The sequence below is a fragment of the Zophobas morio genome, unplaced genomic scaffold, assembly GCF_036711695.1.
Source record: "Zophobas morio isolate AGI-343-1 ecotype UQ-CSIRO unplaced genomic scaffold, CSIRO_AGI_Zmor_V1 ptg000012l, whole genome shotgun sequence".
Taxonomy (NCBI): Eukaryota; Metazoa; Arthropoda; class Insecta; order Coleoptera; family Tenebrionidae; genus Zophobas; species Zophobas morio.
This window is the reverse complement of record NW_026972117.1, coordinates 24,229,196-24,248,860: the sequence shown is the minus strand read 5'-3', so window position 1 is coordinate 24,248,860 and position 19,665 is coordinate 24,229,196. Positions and strand designations below refer to the sequence as shown.

At 34.6% G+C, this 19,665-nt stretch overlaps 1 protein-coding gene across 1 annotated transcript in view; it reads left to right on the top strand.

Annotated features, from left to right (window-relative positions):
* The window catches only part of LOC135128056 (protein scabrous), a 55,085-nt gene that overhangs the window by 33,251 nt on the left and 2,169 nt on the right, over window positions 1–19,665 (top strand). Inside the window, 1 exon segment of the mRNA XM_064054867.1 lies at window positions 18,758–19,492. Coding sequence (XP_063910937.1) covers window positions 18,758–19,492 — 735 coding nt within the window.

The following is a 19,665-nucleotide window of genomic DNA, read 5'->3' as shown; positions in this document are numbered from 1 at the left end:
GATTTAAACCGAAATTTCGTCGAGTCCGTTACTTTTAACGAACTGTTCGAAATTATTGTAAAACCTCTGAAATATTCATAAGATTTTCACAAGTTAATGTCGCAACAGCGCCGTAAATAATTTATCGTGTTTAAAACAGTCGAGACGTTAGTCAGCACAAGGCTGTTGCATTTTCAGCGTAAAGCCAACCCATGAAACTGAAATAAAAGAAGCTGACGCGCCCCATATTTGTATGCACACGAGCCATGTTTCGAATAAATTTTAATGTTTCCGCGTTTTGTTGAAAAGCGCCGAACGCGTCGGCAAATAATTTTACACACAAAGAGGGCCCACTACCTTACGTTTTTACGAAATATTCACATGAAAGCCTTCACTCGAAAATACACAACGACTATTAGGTCGTGCATAAACACATCCGCTTGATTCTGAACCGAGATTTCCATACGTGAGATCCGTCAAGAAATGTGACGTTTTTTGGAGGAAAACTCAATTATAATTCGGAATTTGCATGGAATTTTTATGTTAATGCGCCCGTGACGAATTCATATGATAACATCTTCAATGCTTACACACGGGAACTTACAGGCGGCCTCTGACGAATTAAACATTTTTGATACAGGCTGGTCGCAGGTGCAAAGCAAGTACCCGCACAAGCTAATTAAAGAAATTAAAAATGCGATGGAAATATTACCCGCATTGGACGGCGCTTTTTCTGAAAAAAACTGGATGCGTGGCGCACATCTGCCTCTTTACTCGTGAATAAGAAATTATTTATAGTTCAGTTGTTGCATAGCAAAGGGTACGTGGAGCACCTTGCTTATTACACTTTGCTTAACCCGACAGTGTGCTGCATTAATGGGTCGTTAACATTTTTTGAATAAGTCAGGAGCTGTACGACAATTTAATTCGTTTAGCAAAGCGGTTTTTAAGTGGTAGTTGAACTACTCTTTTACGTTTAAATTTGTACGCTATTACTTTGGTAATTTCAATTTCTCAACGATTTCTGTGAAAAATGGGCAACATATGAATGATTTTTGATTTTCTACAGTGAGTAATAAATTATTATTATTATTATTAGGACTCACCACTGACCCGAAAATGACCGGCATTGAGGCAAGGCTTCTATCATCACGGGTATTATTATCTAATCGCGTCACTTGAAATATGACCTACACTACTCTGACCTACTAGTGCTAACCTATTCTGACTGACATGATCAGACTGTTCGAGAAACTTACGAATAATATGACATGTTCCTAACAAAACAGCTGTTTGATTTTGACAATTATTGAATCATTTAAGTGTAATTATTTCAATTTCTCAACAAAACTATTTGGTACTACACCTACTTGGACATCATTAAAAGTAGAATTCAAATTTTCTCAAGATTTAGCATTGCTTTGATTTTTATTCATAATTGTCGATATTTTGAAATTTTGGTGTCTAAGTTTAGATTTGTTACTAAAAACCAAAGCGGACTGAGGGAATCCCCTTGAAAGATTCCTCTTCTGATCATTGTTGGATCTGATTGAATTGTTTGGTCATTTAAAGTTATTTGAAGGATGGTTTTCCCAAATTCCATTGAATATTTGAAATGAGCACATATTTTAGGTTCAACTTTATTATTACTATTTGCTGCCGATATTCCACTGCAGTTGCAGTCAGTCTACATACCTTATTGATTAGTGCCTAGCCACTAAAGTGTGTGTACCTATGTCAGCAACTAAAATGTTTTCTTTTATTTTTGGAACATTAGGTTCTACGAAACGTTTGTAAAGCTTTTACAGACAATTAGTGATGCAACGAATAGTATATTCGACGTTAAACCGAATAACGAGTATACGGCATAGGTATCCTTTTGCGGATTAACCGTATATTTGGTGAATTTTAACCATTAGGCACAGTTCTGGCACCTTTTAGATTCCAAGTGTAAGCTAGTTCATCAAATGAACGACTACTATCATGTTTTCTCAACGTTTCGTGATCCATAGAGTAGGTCCGCGTTTCCGTCTGTAAGTATAGTATGACCAGAAATATTGTGCGGATTCTGCCTCAAGCGTCCACTGACTTTCTTTAATTTTTATGACAGCTTAATCTGACACCCTTACAAACTTGCCGCAGCCCAGATGGTTGGAAAAGGGATTTTTTTTTTATAATACAATAACTGATCATCCCCACCACGAATTTGATGACGTCACCTCAAAAGATTCTATATTAAAATGATTTAAATGATATACCATAATACACTGCTTTACTTGTAGTGTACAAATCCGCTTTGAGTTTTTCCCCTAAACGTGCAAATTTTCTAAAAAAAATCCAAATTGCATTATCACTTCTTTGTTTTATCTTAAACTGTAGCTCTTATTTATTATCTACATTTTTTTTATTGATCAAATCTCTACAGTACACTCCAGGGGTTTATTATTAGTATTACACTGCACGTATCGGAATTGACATACGTGTCCTACCTGAAATAATGTTCATCGGAACGTTTTCAAATGGGAAAACTCGCTAGAAATGCAGGCATAACCCTGGCCTTGATCAATGTATTCATATTTCTGAAGCAATTGTTAATCCGTTTCGCCGTTTTTTTTTGACATCCAAATTTTTGGAAAAAGCCAAAATTGTATAACAACATTTTACAATTTAACTTAGACTCTGTTCTGAAATTTTGGAAACGTTTTAATATAACATTTATTTACGAATATACCAGTATATCTAAAAGGAAGAAAATCTGAACAAAAAATTGGTGGAAGATTATTTCGACAGAAATTTCCTCGCCCCTGAAGGACAACCCAACAAATCCTGCTTCTTCGAGAAATTAAAAACATTGATTTAGCTAACTTTTATTTATGATAACCTCTATACACTAAAACAAATATGATAGATAAGTAATACCAGGAACAGTGCCAAAAGCTAAATCGTAAAAATGTGCCTTGATATTCGATAATTTTTGTTTGTTTGTCTACGACATCCAACTTTTTTTAATGACACTTTATATTTTTTTTAGATTCTTGTTTTCCTATATTCATTAATGTATTATATTTTAATCAGTCATACGCCGCCACTGTTTAATTCGAGTGCATTATGTGACGAAAACACACTTGTCTGTATTTGGTCTGGAACTGTAAAATTTCGACTTTTTTGCCAAAATTTGGGTGTTTCGGGGAAAATCTGAAAACGAATTCATAAACAACAAATACAGCTATTTTATAAAATTTAAATCCTACTTGCTATGAAAAATTTTGAGGGAATGTCATCACATTGGCGGTAGAAACGCGGACAGACAGACATAAACCAAAGTAGGCACAAAAGTTTATGCTGATCACGAACAAAAAAAATGCTGTTCTTAAAGCAAATAAATTTAATGAATTTTCACAGAATGTTTTCGATTTGTTTCTTAGGGACCAAATAACAGTCCCATATTTCAGTAGGATTATACTATATATATATTATACTTGGGGTATATTTGATTTATTTATAACACATTTATATTTATCTAAACAAAAATCTAAATCCTTCAACGAACACAATTAAACGTTTGTAAACAACGTCAAAACATCAGCAAACATAAGCAGTTTGCAATATTTAATGGCTGATATAACCTCATTTACATAAATGAGAATAGGACTGACCCAATGTGTGCGCCCTGAGGTATCCCGAAGTTACAAAGGCCGATTTGGAGCAATACACAGCAAGAACTTCACAGCCAATTTCAGACGATTTATTTATATAGTTGGAATATAAAAATAGATTTGTTGTGTAGATCGTCTACTACAAAAAACGGTGTTGGTAGTAATTTTATCACGTAGTGTCAGAATACCGAATAGTCGTTGCATCTCTACAAATAATCAAATAATCTACCTATCTGAACTAAAATTCGTAACATGTGACATTGATAGAACTTTTACATAAAAACCAGCGTTGTAATTAGTATTAATTTTCTTGTTCGTTGTTAAACAAACAATGCTATTCACATCCTATGACGACTGTAACAATGTTTAATACAACGCAAAAAAATCTCACAATATTGGTTAAACATGCAGGGTTTCAATTTTGCCGATAGTGTTCACAGCTTTCGGCAAATTCCGGTTGCCAAAATGCCTTCGCATGCAAATATCCATAGTTTGCAAGCAATTTGTACGCGTAATGTTGTAAATAATAATCGATAACGAAACAGCTTCATGTGAGTTTAAATTAAATTTCTACGTAACTTTTTTTACTTGAAACGTGTTTATATTTTGGTCTGCAGTCTGTCGTTGGAAACTTTTACCATCTAGAGCATATAGTGTTTCTCTGCATGCACTGCTGCACTGAATATTTTCAACCTCTTTCCTATTCATCCGCTTCCGTTATGCAAATAAAAATAATGAACCAATGCACAGTGTATTAACTAATTTAACAACTTTTGTGTTACGGGCTCAGGCAAACTAATTAACATTTCAATGGTTGCGTATTTATTTTTGAAGCAAAAACAGTCGGGAAATATGTGTCGTGTTTGTTTTACAAGACCAAACTAAAATTAGGTGGCAAATCCACAAATTAAAAGCATTTATCGGAATTTTTATACGTTAAATTTACGTTGTAATGTACGTGTATGAATACCACAGTGTAGATTTCCCATATTTGATTTAATTATTTAAATATACGGATGGTTAGACAAAAGTACAGAGTTGGTTAAATAACTCCTACGCAGTTTATTGCGGCCATACGAAACTTTGCGTGGGTTCTGAATAATTTTAGATCTATAGGACGTAACTTTTTAGAATTTTTACCCGTGTTAGTTTTCGGCAAAGTTTTTTTTAATAGCAATCAATAAATCATTTATTGAAAAAGTTTCCATTTTACAGAAAGTTTTTGTTCTTTGTTTACTTTTTAGCAATATTAATCGAACCAAGCAAAGTTTAAGCTATGTTTGCCACTTCATCGAAATCGCAGTAGCCAAAAATATCAGCAGTGGAAAATGAAGTTTCCAATCGTTCTTTTTAATTGGGTCATGTCGTTTCTTTTCTAATAACGCTGTGGTAAAAATACTAGACAAATCTGTTTCAAAAAGTGTGTTCAAAGGCATTGCACGATTGTAGTCTGCACGTGCAACACCTTATTTTATTATAATCCGCGGTAACCCAAATAACAAGCATCGAACTTAATGAAAACGAGGCCTGTAGGGGTGGAATTTAACCAGCTTATTGTTCAATTTTATGCAGAGTGACTGCTTGTAATATTCACCTCATCACTGTGGGTGTGGAAATTACACGGCTAAAACGGGGAGTAAGACGATTATTCATGTTATCAAATTAAACCTTAAACGCGAAAAATATTTCATCGTGCAATTCACCCTGTCAAGAATATTATTATTATTTTGTAATAAAATATGTTGCGTTGATGAATTAGCAATACTTAATTTTAATTTATAATAGATTTGTACACATTGTCCAGATTTTCTGGGATTATAGCTTTATTTATTGGTGTACTATCCTCTATAGCGTAAATTGATGCCAAATTTATAGCATTGATCAATACTGATACATTACAAATTCCGTTAGTAATTGTTCTGTTGTTTCATCAATGTAGGGCAATTTTGAGTTTACACAAATAAGTGTCTAAAATGGACAACACTGTGTCGAGCGCCGGAATATTATTAACCTGTTCTGGTAATTTGCCTAAAGTCACGCAAAACGGGCGAGTTAAGTACTTAACGCATTTTATTGATTTCTTGTAGATATACATAACAGTGCGGCATTAGGATACTGATTATGATTACAAAGTCGATAAAACTCACCGCTGTAGATGTATTCGATAACATAGAGAAACGTTTGACAGGATAGATTGTGTCTTATTAAAAAAAAAAATGAACTGTGGGAATAAAGTGGTAACACGATGATATACAATCAAGCTTTCACCGGTTGTTGTGAAGGGCTAAGAAAAATTAAACAGTTGCAAAGTAAATTCTCGGATAGACTACAATAATTCTTTCCGTTTCGAGGAAGGTGAAAATGAAATAAGAGAGCAAGTGAGGCTGAATTTTAAATTGCTGAAAACACATTTACTTTCTCTTGAGTTTAAAACAATTCTTTTGCAGGTAACGCACAGCTGATGAATAACAGTAAAAAAAGACTAAAACAACTTTTCAATTTCATTAAAGTAAACGAAACGGAATTGTTTCTCGTTCTCGGCTTAACTGAATTTTTTTCAACATACTTCCATAAACAACCACGTATACATCTTATAATAATTAAGCACAGTTTAAAAATGTTCGTTTCTCGAGGAATTTTTGTGACGCTTAATTTTAAAATCCCCGAACAGCGGTAAAAAATAGCGTCATTTCCTCGTGGAAAATCATACCCCGATCGATATTTTGTGTAAAGCACGACGTTCAACACAGTTTTATTTTCGTCTGGAAACCTCCGCCAAAGTCAACATTATTGCGTTATTTCGACTGTCGACCTGCCATAAAAATCTGATAAAACCCTTTTACTGACAACACGTTTATTGAATTCCTGTTTCGTTCAAGTCAGACCTACTGCATAATTGCATGACAATGTAAAAGTTGAATTTAAACAAGCAACGATAGTATCGTTTAACCATGACCTCCTTTTTCAGTTTAAATAAAACCCATGAGGGACTTATTAAAGAGAGCTAAGGGCTCCACCACCATTGTCCCCGAATGCCGCCGTCCTGGGTTCTTTCACAGGCCTTTCACGCAACGAACGATGAATACGATATCATTTTGAATTAATTTGGCAGGTTTGAAAAGGGGCCGCATTCCTGTTTACAATTTTGAATAGAGTTCATGAAAGTTGCATTCCGTGACAAAATACCGCATTCATCAGGTGCACCGCTTGATGAAGGCAAGCATACGGAAAAGTGGATGCAGTAGATGCATCTTTGATCATTGTGAGTAAAGGGTTACGTATGTGAATACTGGGGAGTAATGGTAATTGCCACTTTCGTGTGGTAGGTGCAGGTGTGAATACTGAATAACCTGTCCAATAACACATAGCAGGAGTGCAAAATTTAAATTGGTGATTAAAAAGTTATGGTTTAATATAACTTTTCATGTTATTTGTCAGACGCACACAACCCATTTGTTTTATTTGCATAAGAGGGATTATGGACAGACTGGTGGTTAGTCTTGTTTTTATTACGGATGCGTGTCTTTTCGTTATTTGTTTAGGGTTAAAGTCAAAATTTCCGGGTTATTTCTAGACGGAGGACTTGAGAAATTATATAACATGTAAGTTTATGTTCACATCGGGAAACTACTTTAGAATTTCTTATAGTGAAAATGTGAACATGCTCCAACAGAACTCAATACCACGAATTAAATTACGTTTCGTAAAGGTTGCCTCAGAGCAACCTTTTGATGTCAACTACTTATTCAATAAATCAAACATTACCTGTTTTACACATAACTACTTACGTGTTTCAGAATGAATTATGTCAGGTCATTAAAGCTCGTCTAAAATTTTGACATAAAGACCGGTGTTTAATAAATGACGAACTCGCCTTAATACGCTTACATCATTTAGTAGTACTATATTCACGTATAATTACTGAGTTGTTCTGTTAATTCTGCATAAAATATGAATCTACACCGTTTTTTTAACACTTGAAATCACTTGACTGGATTAACCGAAACTGAACAAAAATTGAGTGAGGCAAGAAATTTCGGATTACCAAACTGGATCAAATTAAAATAATAGACTTTGCTAAAAAATGCTTTTGACGTGTGTTTTTCAGAAAATAATTTAGGACAAAGGCAGCTGGTCTCAGGAAAAAAATTGCCTAGTACCACTTAGTAAATAAAATCCCTTTTGTTCCATTTGGTTTACAAACTTGGGAAAAAACAATTTATTCATTCAGACTCGCTTTGTAACTAATATCATACAAAACCTGACCTGATGTATAGAGCGAAATACGACTTAACCGTTGTAGAGCAAGCAGCTATAATTTTTCGCCTATCATCCTATCAAGCTGATTCAACAGGCCATCCAATGCTGGTTTTATATCACTGCAGTAATCCAAGTGTCGTGGGAAATGAAACAAAGAATACAGAGGGGCGCAAATTAAAGCACATCCTTTTTGGTTAAGCCGAGCCAGCATCAAAGCCCTAATTTATCGAGTTATATATTTTTATCACACTTTGTTGCAGTACGAAACGTGTGAAAAATACTTGATCGGTGTCCTTGTGTCTTCACCCAGACGTGATGGGTTTTCACGTTCTCAACCGCGAATCCCATACCATCAGATTTTCCCATGAGTTTAGGACCCGAGAATGGTTCCTGTGAGAAAGCGAAACAAATTACCCCCGGTCCGGATTAATTTGATCGTTTCTTTGGACCATGGATTTCTGAGAAGTTACGTAACATGAGGGGCAGAGGTCGTGATTCGCGCAAAACTGTATAAAATACTTAAGCGACCACAAGTGAATTTATGTCAGGTTATTGAATAAAGCGCGGTCTCGAGTTCGTAAATATTTTATGGTAATTGCAAGCGAAATGCAGGGTTCATAAAAAAGTAGTTAAACTTAAATTACGATATTCGCAACGGCCCGTTTTCTTTTATGCTCCATGTGATTACCCGCGAAATAAACAAACCCTATTTTGATTTAATTTTCTAGAGCATTCAAAGGACCCCTAAAAATTTCCACGATTTCTACCTGAGCTTTTTTGTACAAATCGCCAGACTTAAGTGCATGTTTTCAACCGCTGCCAAGGCGAAGAACAAGGATAATGCGTAGCATAAAGGGCATCAAATATGTATGGTAGGACAAAAGCTTACGACGTGTTGTCTACGTTTTTCAATAGAGGATGAAATTCCTGAAAGGTGAGATGCTTTCCGGGAGCTATAATGAGACGTCTCGAAGCTTGAAAGCCTCGAAGAAAATTTCTGTCTATGCAACACAAGTATTTTCGCCGATAGATTTGTCAAGTTTGCATAAAAATGTTCGTCCGTCGCGCCCTTGTTCCATCGAAAAAAAGTTGGCTTGTTCACTTCAAAAATTACTCTCATTGGAGCGTCGCTGGCTTGTATTAGGATTTATGGAGTTTCATAAAAGTAATTTGTATCATACGTTTTAAAAATTTACATTGTTCACATCAGAGAGACGCTCTCTCCCATTTTGTTTCAGCTTTGGATCCGACCAGTTTTCGACAAAAGCGTGTGCTTTCCGCTTATAATTGACGCTATTTAAAAATTTATTCTTCAGAACCAGACGCTGGAAGGGAACTAATTTGCGTAATTCGAGGAACGGGAGGGCGATAAGGTAAAATATGGGAAAGGGGGAAGTTCCTATTGTATTTATTAAGTCATTTGGTGTTTTACTAAAATAATGACTCACTCACCAAATCATAACAACCCACTTTTAATTGTCATCGGCTTGTTTTCGAGAGCTTTTCATCATACAGCTAGGAATACACGAATGTAGAAGAGTTTCATTGTGTTGTGACTGTGATTAATATTCCTATTTATTTAGCCCGCAAACAGAATTTCGATGAGGAGCGTAATTGCTATAATTGGTCTCTGGTTAACTCTTGATCTATGAATTCGCTCTTTGAGCGCGGTTAGTTCTATTACAACAATCATTACGGAACCACATGACGCAAATAATCTATTTGTCCCAACTTCCAAATCGATATATAAGAACTTTGACAATTAATTTCGCACTTTTGTCGGTGGCATTCGCCCTCAATTCTGACAAAATGGACTCAACAATCCGCATAAGAGTCATTAGCGCGCATTCTTTCAACCTGAAATGAGCTCAAAAGGGAACAATTAAGCTTCCCCACAAAATTTTCACCTTTAATGCTTCTGTAATTCAGATGCTTAATGTAGTAATCGTCGAGAACTTGAACTATTTTTGTTACATTTTGCCACAAGAGCCTTGACCTTTTATATGTTATTCGTTCCTTCGGAAGCTGAAGTTTCTCCAGTAATTAACTCACCCTGTTTCTCTCCAGATCCGGCCCTGTGCCCCAGGGCCGTGTGATATAATCAAAACAGATGGGTACGCGGTGAAAGTGCACATAAAAGTGGCGTAGAGAAATTATACTTTTAAATCCAACCCAAAACCGCCAAAACTTATTAAAATTTAGCAATTTAACCCTTGTTGAACACGTCTGCCCTCATGAAGGCCCATAATGACGCAACTAAATCGAGATTCCCACAAAAAAGCTTTTCTAAAAAAAGCAGTAACGATCCCATAATAAAAGTGTCCTCTTACGTTGCGAAACGATTTGTTTTATTGGCCCATGCGGGTGGTTCTCATTTCAAAACTTGCTCGGAAAACTTGAAAATGTTACTGACATATGAGGATGATTAAATGGGGTCGTTTCCGTATGAAGTGCCGTGAATTCGGGGTTAGACGGCGATTATGGGGTGTCGTCATAAAAATAAGAATTTCAGTAAGAGACTGCGGTAACCATCTGGGTCGTTATTTCTGCTTAACGCAGTACGAATCGAAATTCCAACAGGTGCCGTAAATATGGCGCTGCAGCCGTTAGCATCAGAAAGAATGGATATTGCGAGTACTTGAACACGAAATAAAAATCTGATTCTGTACAGAATTGCTCGAAATTATCGAAGCGGGGGCGATCTTCCTTTCCCTTTGTTAAATTTTACGAATATTCGCTTTCCGTTACACGTTCACAATTTATAATAAAGGAGAGATCACATGAGAACATGGGTGCATTTGACTTATCAAATAAATATCACCGCCGGAGCGAGCTTTATTAAAGGACATATAAAATTCATGTTATATGGAAAAATTCAAAACAGATTCAGATATTACAATTTGTTTTGCAATTACTTAATTTGGTTAGTTCCATTTTTGCTTTCCTATTTCCGTGTGTATGTCTGTCTGTCTGCTAGAGATTTGTTAAGCAGATAAGAATAGATGATCTGTATTAAAATTTTTTATTCGTTGTCTCAGGAAAATTGGTGACGTCTTTACAGAAAGTAATTAAATGTCATTTCAGCAAAAGAACAAAATACAGTTTTTCTAAGACCCACATTGTAACTTAAATTCCAATACTTTTAGCAGCCTCTGGCAACTTGTTTCGTCGTTTGTTGTACTTGGATTGAATCCTGGTACAACAACGAAGTTACGTGTTATTTAATCTGATTTTTAACATTTAATTCGGAGACCCCTGACCTTTGTGCCGTTTGTTCTCAGTGAACTAAAAAAGAAACGTAATTTTCTGCAATAAAAGCAACTTTTTGCTAAACATTCAAATAAATTAGCCACTCGAGTGTGGTATCCCTGGAAAATTTTAGCTCTCGTCACACGAGCTTTTGTTATTATTAATTACGCTGATGTTTGTTTATTTAGTTAATACATTCAGTATAATTTATATGAATAAAATTTGCAAAACGGGATTATTAATTTGTGTCGGGTATTATGTAAATAAATTAATTTAATTAAATTAAATGTCAAAGTTAAACGAATTAATTAATTATTGCATTTTCTGACATGTTAATCTGGCGTTAGTTTTGATTGTTTATAATTTACAACTACCAATAGTATAATTATTTTCACAAAATCAGGCTGTTGAAATCTATACAGCTTCAATAAATCGTAAAGTCTTTAAGCTGTGGTGGAAACTGTTGCTGTAAATTATTAAACGCACAAAGTATAGATTTTTGAGTTAAACGTAGAGTATCAAGCAATAATAAAAATTGATTTTATCATTAAGATAATTTTAAAGGCAACGATCCCTCGAATAAATTTAATCCGGAAGGTAAAAGTTTCCTCAGCAAACTTCTGACAATTATTACCTATAAAAAAATAATTTATAAAAGATAATTACGTTAGGAGCGTTTTTCAGCATGCAGCTCAAACAATTCGTCACCCCTTTATTGTTTCGAATGTTCATTAAAATTTAAAGGGTTTCATTAATAAACTCCCAAACTTTTTTTATGGGAATGCTAATCACTAATTTATGAATTCCTAATTTAAAAACAGCCCCGCGTGGAAAATCGTGCGTAATCGTAAATACTCCCCGTGTCATAGTAACAAGATCTGTCTCCGCCCAGGTTTTGTCAACGTAGTTTTCATTTTCATGTGAATGAACTAATATTTCCATCGATTTCAGGTATTTCTTGTCTACCGTTTCACCAACGGTGAATGAACACAGTTTGGAATGCGACAAAATCATACAATTTATTAACAGGTCCCGTATGCTTTGCAATTCAAATTCTCTGAACAATTTTCTCTCAGATGAAGAATTTTTACGTCATGTAAAAACATGAACTTTAGTCTTCCGTTTCGTCGTTAATTCATAATTTAAAAAACCAAGTCTGTGGGTTATACTTACTCTGAAAGAAAATTTAAATGAAAATTCTATCGAGTTGCGGGCTCCGGACCGTAATTTAAATCGAGAAGGGACTATCGAGTGAAGATCCGGTTGAAAAGTATCTAAATCATTAAGGAAATTTAAATCGAAAGTAAATGTTTTTTTTATTTTTAAATTTAGATGGCCTGTCTTCTTTGAAATTTTTAGTTTTTTCAAATATAATATAACAAGTGGTCTGATTTTTTCCGACAAAATTTGTGACACAAATTACCGAGTAGCTGTTGCGACGAAAATCACACGAGTCGACGAAGGAGACGAGTGTGATTTTCCAAAAGCAACAGCTACGAGTTAATTTTCACACAAATTTTGCAGAAAAAATCAGATCACGAGTTATATTCGGCTTGACAATCCAAAGAGAAAATTTTTATTTACTTTTTACGGACAATAATTCACATAATTTATAGTTAGCGTAGTAGTTGAGTAACCATACCTACTTAGTCTAAATAGTAACAAAACAACAAGGCAAAACGTAAATAAATTTATAAACATCAAATTTTGTGTGTGCTGCTGGTTGATTTTCTTAATTCTGGGAGCAAGATTTGGTAACAAGACTGTGTATGAAATTCGAAATGCAGTGAAAGAAAGTCAGTGCCGAAAGACCGCAAATACGCAAGATTCAATTTGGAAGCAGTTTACAGAATTTTGTGATATACGCAAGTTTCCTCTGAATAAAACAGTCGAAATGAACCAGGTGTCCAGTATTTTGGAAGATTATGCCTTTAACGCCAACAGAAAAGTAATTTGTATGTTACATTATCATTTTTTTATTAAAGTTCATTTGACAAGTTTGACAAATTAATTTGACATATTTTTTTTCGCTGAAAAACAGTGTTGTTGCCTGACAGAAGAATGTTTTTTCACTGAAAAAATTTTTCGGTGAATGCCATTGGACAAATTTCAAACAATTCTGCCATTTTATTGGTTAAGAATTTTCGAGTTGGATTGTCAGGATAAAAATCCTGAAATGAAATAATTTCGGTTTCATTGTTGGAATTTAACTGTAAGTTTCCATTGTTCATTTATTGATCAGGGGAAACATCGATTAAATTGTTCACATATCAACTCAAATGAGTAAACAATGTATCATGTTTATAAAATCTTCCTGAAGACCTCCGGGCTTTACAATATTTTGTTACCGAAAGGCCTAATTCAGCAATGATAAAACAGCATATTTTTTATGCCAACTTTAACAAAAAAAATATATATACGATAAATGAAAATGTGTCGTTAATTCAACAATTGTAGATCCCATATAACTTTATTTCCCGAGGGTAGATAGCGAAGCATTGTAATTCCTACAGTATGAAAACGTAAGTTTCAAGATTTTATTAAACCGATAATAGATATACGAAATTATGTAGTGATTGAAATGTTGAGCGGTTTACACAAGCGCAATTAAATATTTAATTGCAATTATTAAACTTTTAATATGGCATTAAACTACCACGTGGCCGACTTTACGCCAATTGGACGTCGCTAAACGCCTCACTAAATGCGTGATTAACCTCTTGCTGAAAAGTTGATGACGTCATAATTTTATATTAATCTGCAGGATTATCAATAATCATCAAAAAATAAAAATCGCAAAATCAAATGTTATAATTAGCTAAGAAACTAGAATTATGTATTTGATTATATTTTAAAACCGTGGTTAACATAATCGTGTAATTAGATAATCATGTAATTAAATTCAAAATTAGATTCTCCAGATTAAATTAGTATGATGTGTAGTCATTTATTTTAAATTGATTTTTACGAATATCAAATTGGCTCAAGTGTGCTACTTATTTCAAAGAATTTTAGCAATATCTCATTATTTTTGTTATTAAGCAAATACATTGACTATTTGGTATATTATATACAAGGTGAGTCACTAACCGCGGCCCTCGATATTTCATTAATTGTTACAGATAGAAAAAAGTCACAGACTAAAATTATACCGTTTTTCAGCGTAACGTATAGCATACATTAAGATTATTTTCGGCTGTACAGACGTGATTTGTTTTTCACGCATAGCACACAACTTAGCCTTTTTAAATAGAACACCGTATATATTTTTAAATACTCTCAATAGTTTTTTCGTAGGCATTGTAACCATAGTTGATTTTTGAAATTCCATTGTAGGTTGCCACGTTGTTCCAGTTTTCTTGATTTTTTTTATCAATACAAAGGTTCACAAAAAATCGCAATAATGACATTTTTAAAATCTGGGTTGCAATATTTTGTGTTGGAGAGATAGACAAAATTAGTTTTTTTTTTGTTTTTTGGTGTTTTTTTGTTGTTATAAACATTTAACAATTTTAATTAAATAAATGGTTAAAATATTTTAATTCCGTAAATTTTTAAAATATGCGGTAGTGCCAACTTTTTAATTTAAATTTGAATTACCAAGACGACAACGAACACTTCAACAACATGCCATTATCACCTCAAAATTTTGAACACAAATTACAACAAATAATTTTGTTGATATGTTTTATGGGACGGATTTATATTTATAAATTTATTTGATTAATTTGCATAATGTTCTAAAATTTCAACATTTCTGCCCTTTCTAAGAAAAACTAACATCAGTTGCACACACATTAAACATCTGGAAAAAGTAATTAAAAAAAAAATCTCAATAACAATCAACTTTAAGAAAGAAAAAAAAAACTGAGAAATCAATATTTGAAAATAGTAATAATTAATTTTTTTGTAAACACTATATTAAGACCCAATTTTATTTTTGTCACAACAAAGCGCATACCTCTATTGTATCTCTCCATAAAATATTGTAACACAGATTTTAAAAATAACCCTACTGCGATTTTTTACTGAACCTTTCCATTACTTAAAAATTTAAAGAAAATTGGAATATCGTAACAAGGTCGCATGGAATTTCAAAAATAAACTCTGCTGATAAAGCCTAAGTTGCGTACTACACGTTAAAAACAGAACACATAAAATCATCAAACTTTAGTCTTTAACTTTTTTTTCTAGTTCTAATAATAAAATTATAATGAGCTATCGACGAGTCCGTGTTTGGTGACTTACCCTCTATTTATTCCACTACAAAAAGTTGGTGATGTTATTTCTAAATGTTATATAATTTAAATATGGCAAAAATTGTGTATTTGATTTCATTAATACGGGGTGACTATCTATTAATGATTGAAGCAAATTATTAGGGTGACAATTCTGAATTATCAGACGTCAGATATGCCATCATAAAATTTTAAATATGTTGCCAACCTTACAAAAAAATCACAAACATTAATAATCACTCGGTTTTTTAGAAAAGTGCTGAAAATCTGTTCATACGTAAAGGAGATTAAAATATATTTCATTCCTAAAAAAGTGATGACCTCAGTTGATTGAAAAACGTATGAAATAAATTATCTCTGTACTACATAATATTAAATTATTATCTATAAATTACCTAGTAGATGCAAAACCACGCGTTCCGTTGTATCGTGAGAGCAACGAAAAACACGGTTAAAGACACCCATGGATTTTTAAAGATTTATCTTTTAATCTTTGCATTTCGGGTCAAACTTTCAAAGTGACCGTAATCTGACAAGTCCTCTCAAAGACAAATCAAAATCCGTGGTTGTTTTGATCGCGTTTTTTATTGCTCCCATGGTATTTTGGATGGAAAAATACTCAAAAAGACATAGACCATGGTCTAGCAGATTTAATATGCTGATCCTTGTCAAGCCATATCCGGAAATATTTCACACAAATTTTATATTAATTAAAAACCACAGATATCCAACTGTGCACCACTGATGACTTAACATTAATTACTAGGAGTGTAAATGTCTTGAATAATAAGGTGATCACGAGTTAGAGGCACGAGAAGTAAATCTGCTGAAGAAACTAAAAATCCTCATGTAACTTTTACATTCAAATAAGTTTTCTGACTAAATCAAGACTAACTACCTAGAGAAATCATGTATTGATTCTACGGATGACGAGCTGCTGCGGTGAGGAAAAAGTAAAAACTCCAAAAGAAAAATACAGTACAATATTGGGTTTCTTCGTAATTCCACACAGCATTTAGGAGAGATTTAAATGCCGCTCCAAAAATAAAACTCAATTATGAGGTGACATTGCATTCCGTCGAACATTGTTTTCACGACCGACAAAAACGATTCATTCATTTCAATGAAAATGAAACGCTGTAACGTTATTTTCAAAAATTTCGCTGTTAATATCAACAGGAATGTCTACGCTTTTGAAGGCAACGAGGAATTTAAATTTCTAGAGACGTTCAAGAGCCGCTGATGTTACATAACGCCGGCGAAAATTAGCATTTTCTTTGACCGTCGTATTATTCATGCAGCGCGCCTTAATAGCCCCACAACAGGTGATGTCTACTGATAGTCGAAAAACACGCAAATTTCCTTGAATTTTAGGCATCGATTTCGAACTGAGCCCAAATAGGCCATTTATTATTCGTTATTTACTTGGCGAAACAGAAGGCGACAGTTCCACTCGATTCGGGCTATAAATTGCGTCACCTCAGACTTGTTCTTTGGAAAAAATCGAAGCAATTTCGTCGGCGGAATGTAAAGTTCATTTGATATAAGATATAATAACAATAAAATGACCCGCTTGGTGGGTCGGTATTTTCGACTGGCGGTCGTCATTGGCCAGAAATGGCAGGTGGAACATGTTGAATATCGGACACACGCTGGAGCGCGTCCGAAAAACACCTGCCGCTGGCCACGGGATAATCCGACGAAAACGACTACCGTCGCCTTTCTCCACCATGAAATATTTATTCCTACTACGCTAGAATTAACATAACCACCTAAAATGTCCGTTTACGTACGCAAATAAGGTCTTTATTGATCTTTCGAAATTTGGTGGCTTGGGGGCGTTGCGGAGGAAACAATAACAAACCGACCATTTAGGCAATTAACTTTGTCCGTCTTATAAACTGGTCATTTTAATCCACATAAATTATAATTCTTGTTTTTTGGGCATTCGTTGCATAATCGGAACGGAACGAATACCAACCTTGTGCTCTTTGTTGGCGCAGCTTACCGTACTGATGCACCAATAATGAAACCAGTGATAATTTTATGGCTGATAATCCTATTTAAAGAGCTAAATTATATTTATGAACAATGTTACTATTAAGCGCTATATACAATTAATCAGCAATCGCCAACAATTAATGAGTCATATAGGTCCAGCAATTAGCGTTGAAGCTTGTAATTACGCCATTATTCACCTATTATTAGCTTTCAAATATTAATTAAGCCGTTGCTTTAATAATAATCTCTCGTGGTTTGTTTTACTCCACGGTCCATTTTATCATCATTTCCCCTACTAAATTCACATGAGCCAATTAACGCCGCGCCAAGACTAACGCTGTGCATCCGTATTTGGGTTATACTCAAAGTTAAGACGGATTTTAATTAATTATTATTAAAAGCATTAAATATGTCCAAATTTATGTTAGTAACAAGAATATGGTGCTTCCTGACAAGAACAGGGTCGAACGTCTACATTTATTTTATTTGCGTCTTCTTTTGGCACAAGACTTGAAAATAAATGTATTTTTATGGATATCCTACCTGTCAAAGGTGGAAAGAAAAATGATGCGCAGGTTTTGAATAAAATCGCAGGAAATGATACATCACCTTGACAAAAGTACCAGATATATATTTTTTTGTTTAATGACAGTGGCTGCGTTTAGAGAATTTATAACCTGGTTATTATACTGTAAATCCAAAAAATCATTGTATGCTTTTCATTAAAACGAGCGAACTGGAGAAATGTAAACATTATGTAAATGTCTAATAGAATTGTGCATAACTTCGTCAGATAAGCCGTTTTTGACATATCTTACGTTTTGTATTGTAGGTGCATTGCAGTATGGAATGTGTGTTCAATTAACGCCGCTCGCTGCGCTCGCTGAAGCAGCAACGAACAGCTAACATAGTTGTCATATTAATACAATTATAAGCCATAAAATAGACCTTCAGGGGCGATGCAAATGATGTTTGTATAAGTTTAAAGAAATTTATAAGTATTTTGAAACCATTACTAATTAATATAACATAAGAAAATCTAATACGTTGTGGGAAAACTCTTAAAAACGATTGCAGCTTGACAGAGGAGAGGCTTTCTCTGAAGTAGTTCGTCAATCAAAGACTGCGATATTTTTTGTCGTTCCTTCTCAAGTTGTAGAAACTTCTAGTCAATATTTTTCGCTCGTTTAGTTTTTAAACGATGCTCCAACCCCTCTCACAAGTGCTAAATGTTTATAGTAGCTTCAATGCTCGGATTTACTATAACTAACAAGCAATAAAGACGTATTTTGCCCACGCCTGACCCCGAACTGCACCTATTGTCAGTGTCGCGTTTCTGGAATGTGTCCTCATGATGTATGTCTTTTGTTGCAGTTAAAGGCCGCCCAGCTAGAGTGGAATCACAACTGGCAAATTCTGAGCGAAAAGAAAATGACAATAGAGTCGCCCTCCGAGCAACCGCTGGCCCACCCTTCACGACATCAAAGACTGCTCAAGAAGCACGTCGTCGATTTAGAAAAAGCATCAAAAGCGTTGCACCGCGAAAACGAGCGAATCAAAACCCGATTCTTGAAAGTGGAAGAGGAACTAGAACTGCTTCAAAAATACGTCCAGAACAAGGAAATCGCCGGTTCTGATCAAGTGTACGATCGAATCAACGGCAACGAAATCCAAGACTACATTAGAATGGAGAAAGTTAAGGAAATGGGGAGGGATGATTTCGCGCGCCAGCAGCAATCTAACACCGAATCCATTGCCAATTTGACTAAGCAAATGTCCAATTTTGATAAATTACACATGTCGATGTTGGAACTGTTGGAGAACGTAGAGAGCATCGAGAATAAGGTGGATGTGAGTTTCCCGGAGTTCCGTAAAGAAATCTCCAAATTGGAAATTCAAATTGCTGATGCCGTTTCGCAAATATCTTTGTTAAGAGAAGATCAAACAAATACCAGGAAATCGGTGAAAGCCATCGGGGTTAGTGTGTCCAATTTGCAAGATAAAACAGACACGGATAGGGGGCGGCTGAAGAAAGTCGAGGAACAAGTTGGTGGGTTAACCAAGTCGGCCAACGTGCAGACATCGAAGCTACATGACCATATTCTTAAGGTTGGTATTTCCATTTACAACTTCCTACAAAGTTTTAAGTGTCTTTGAAACTGCAAAGAAACTTGTCGCTTCTCGTATTTCCTCAAGTTTTAAAATGTATAATTATAATATCACGTTGCAGAAGATACATGAAACGGGTGAACTCCGGTATTCTGTTTATATCGGATGTCCGT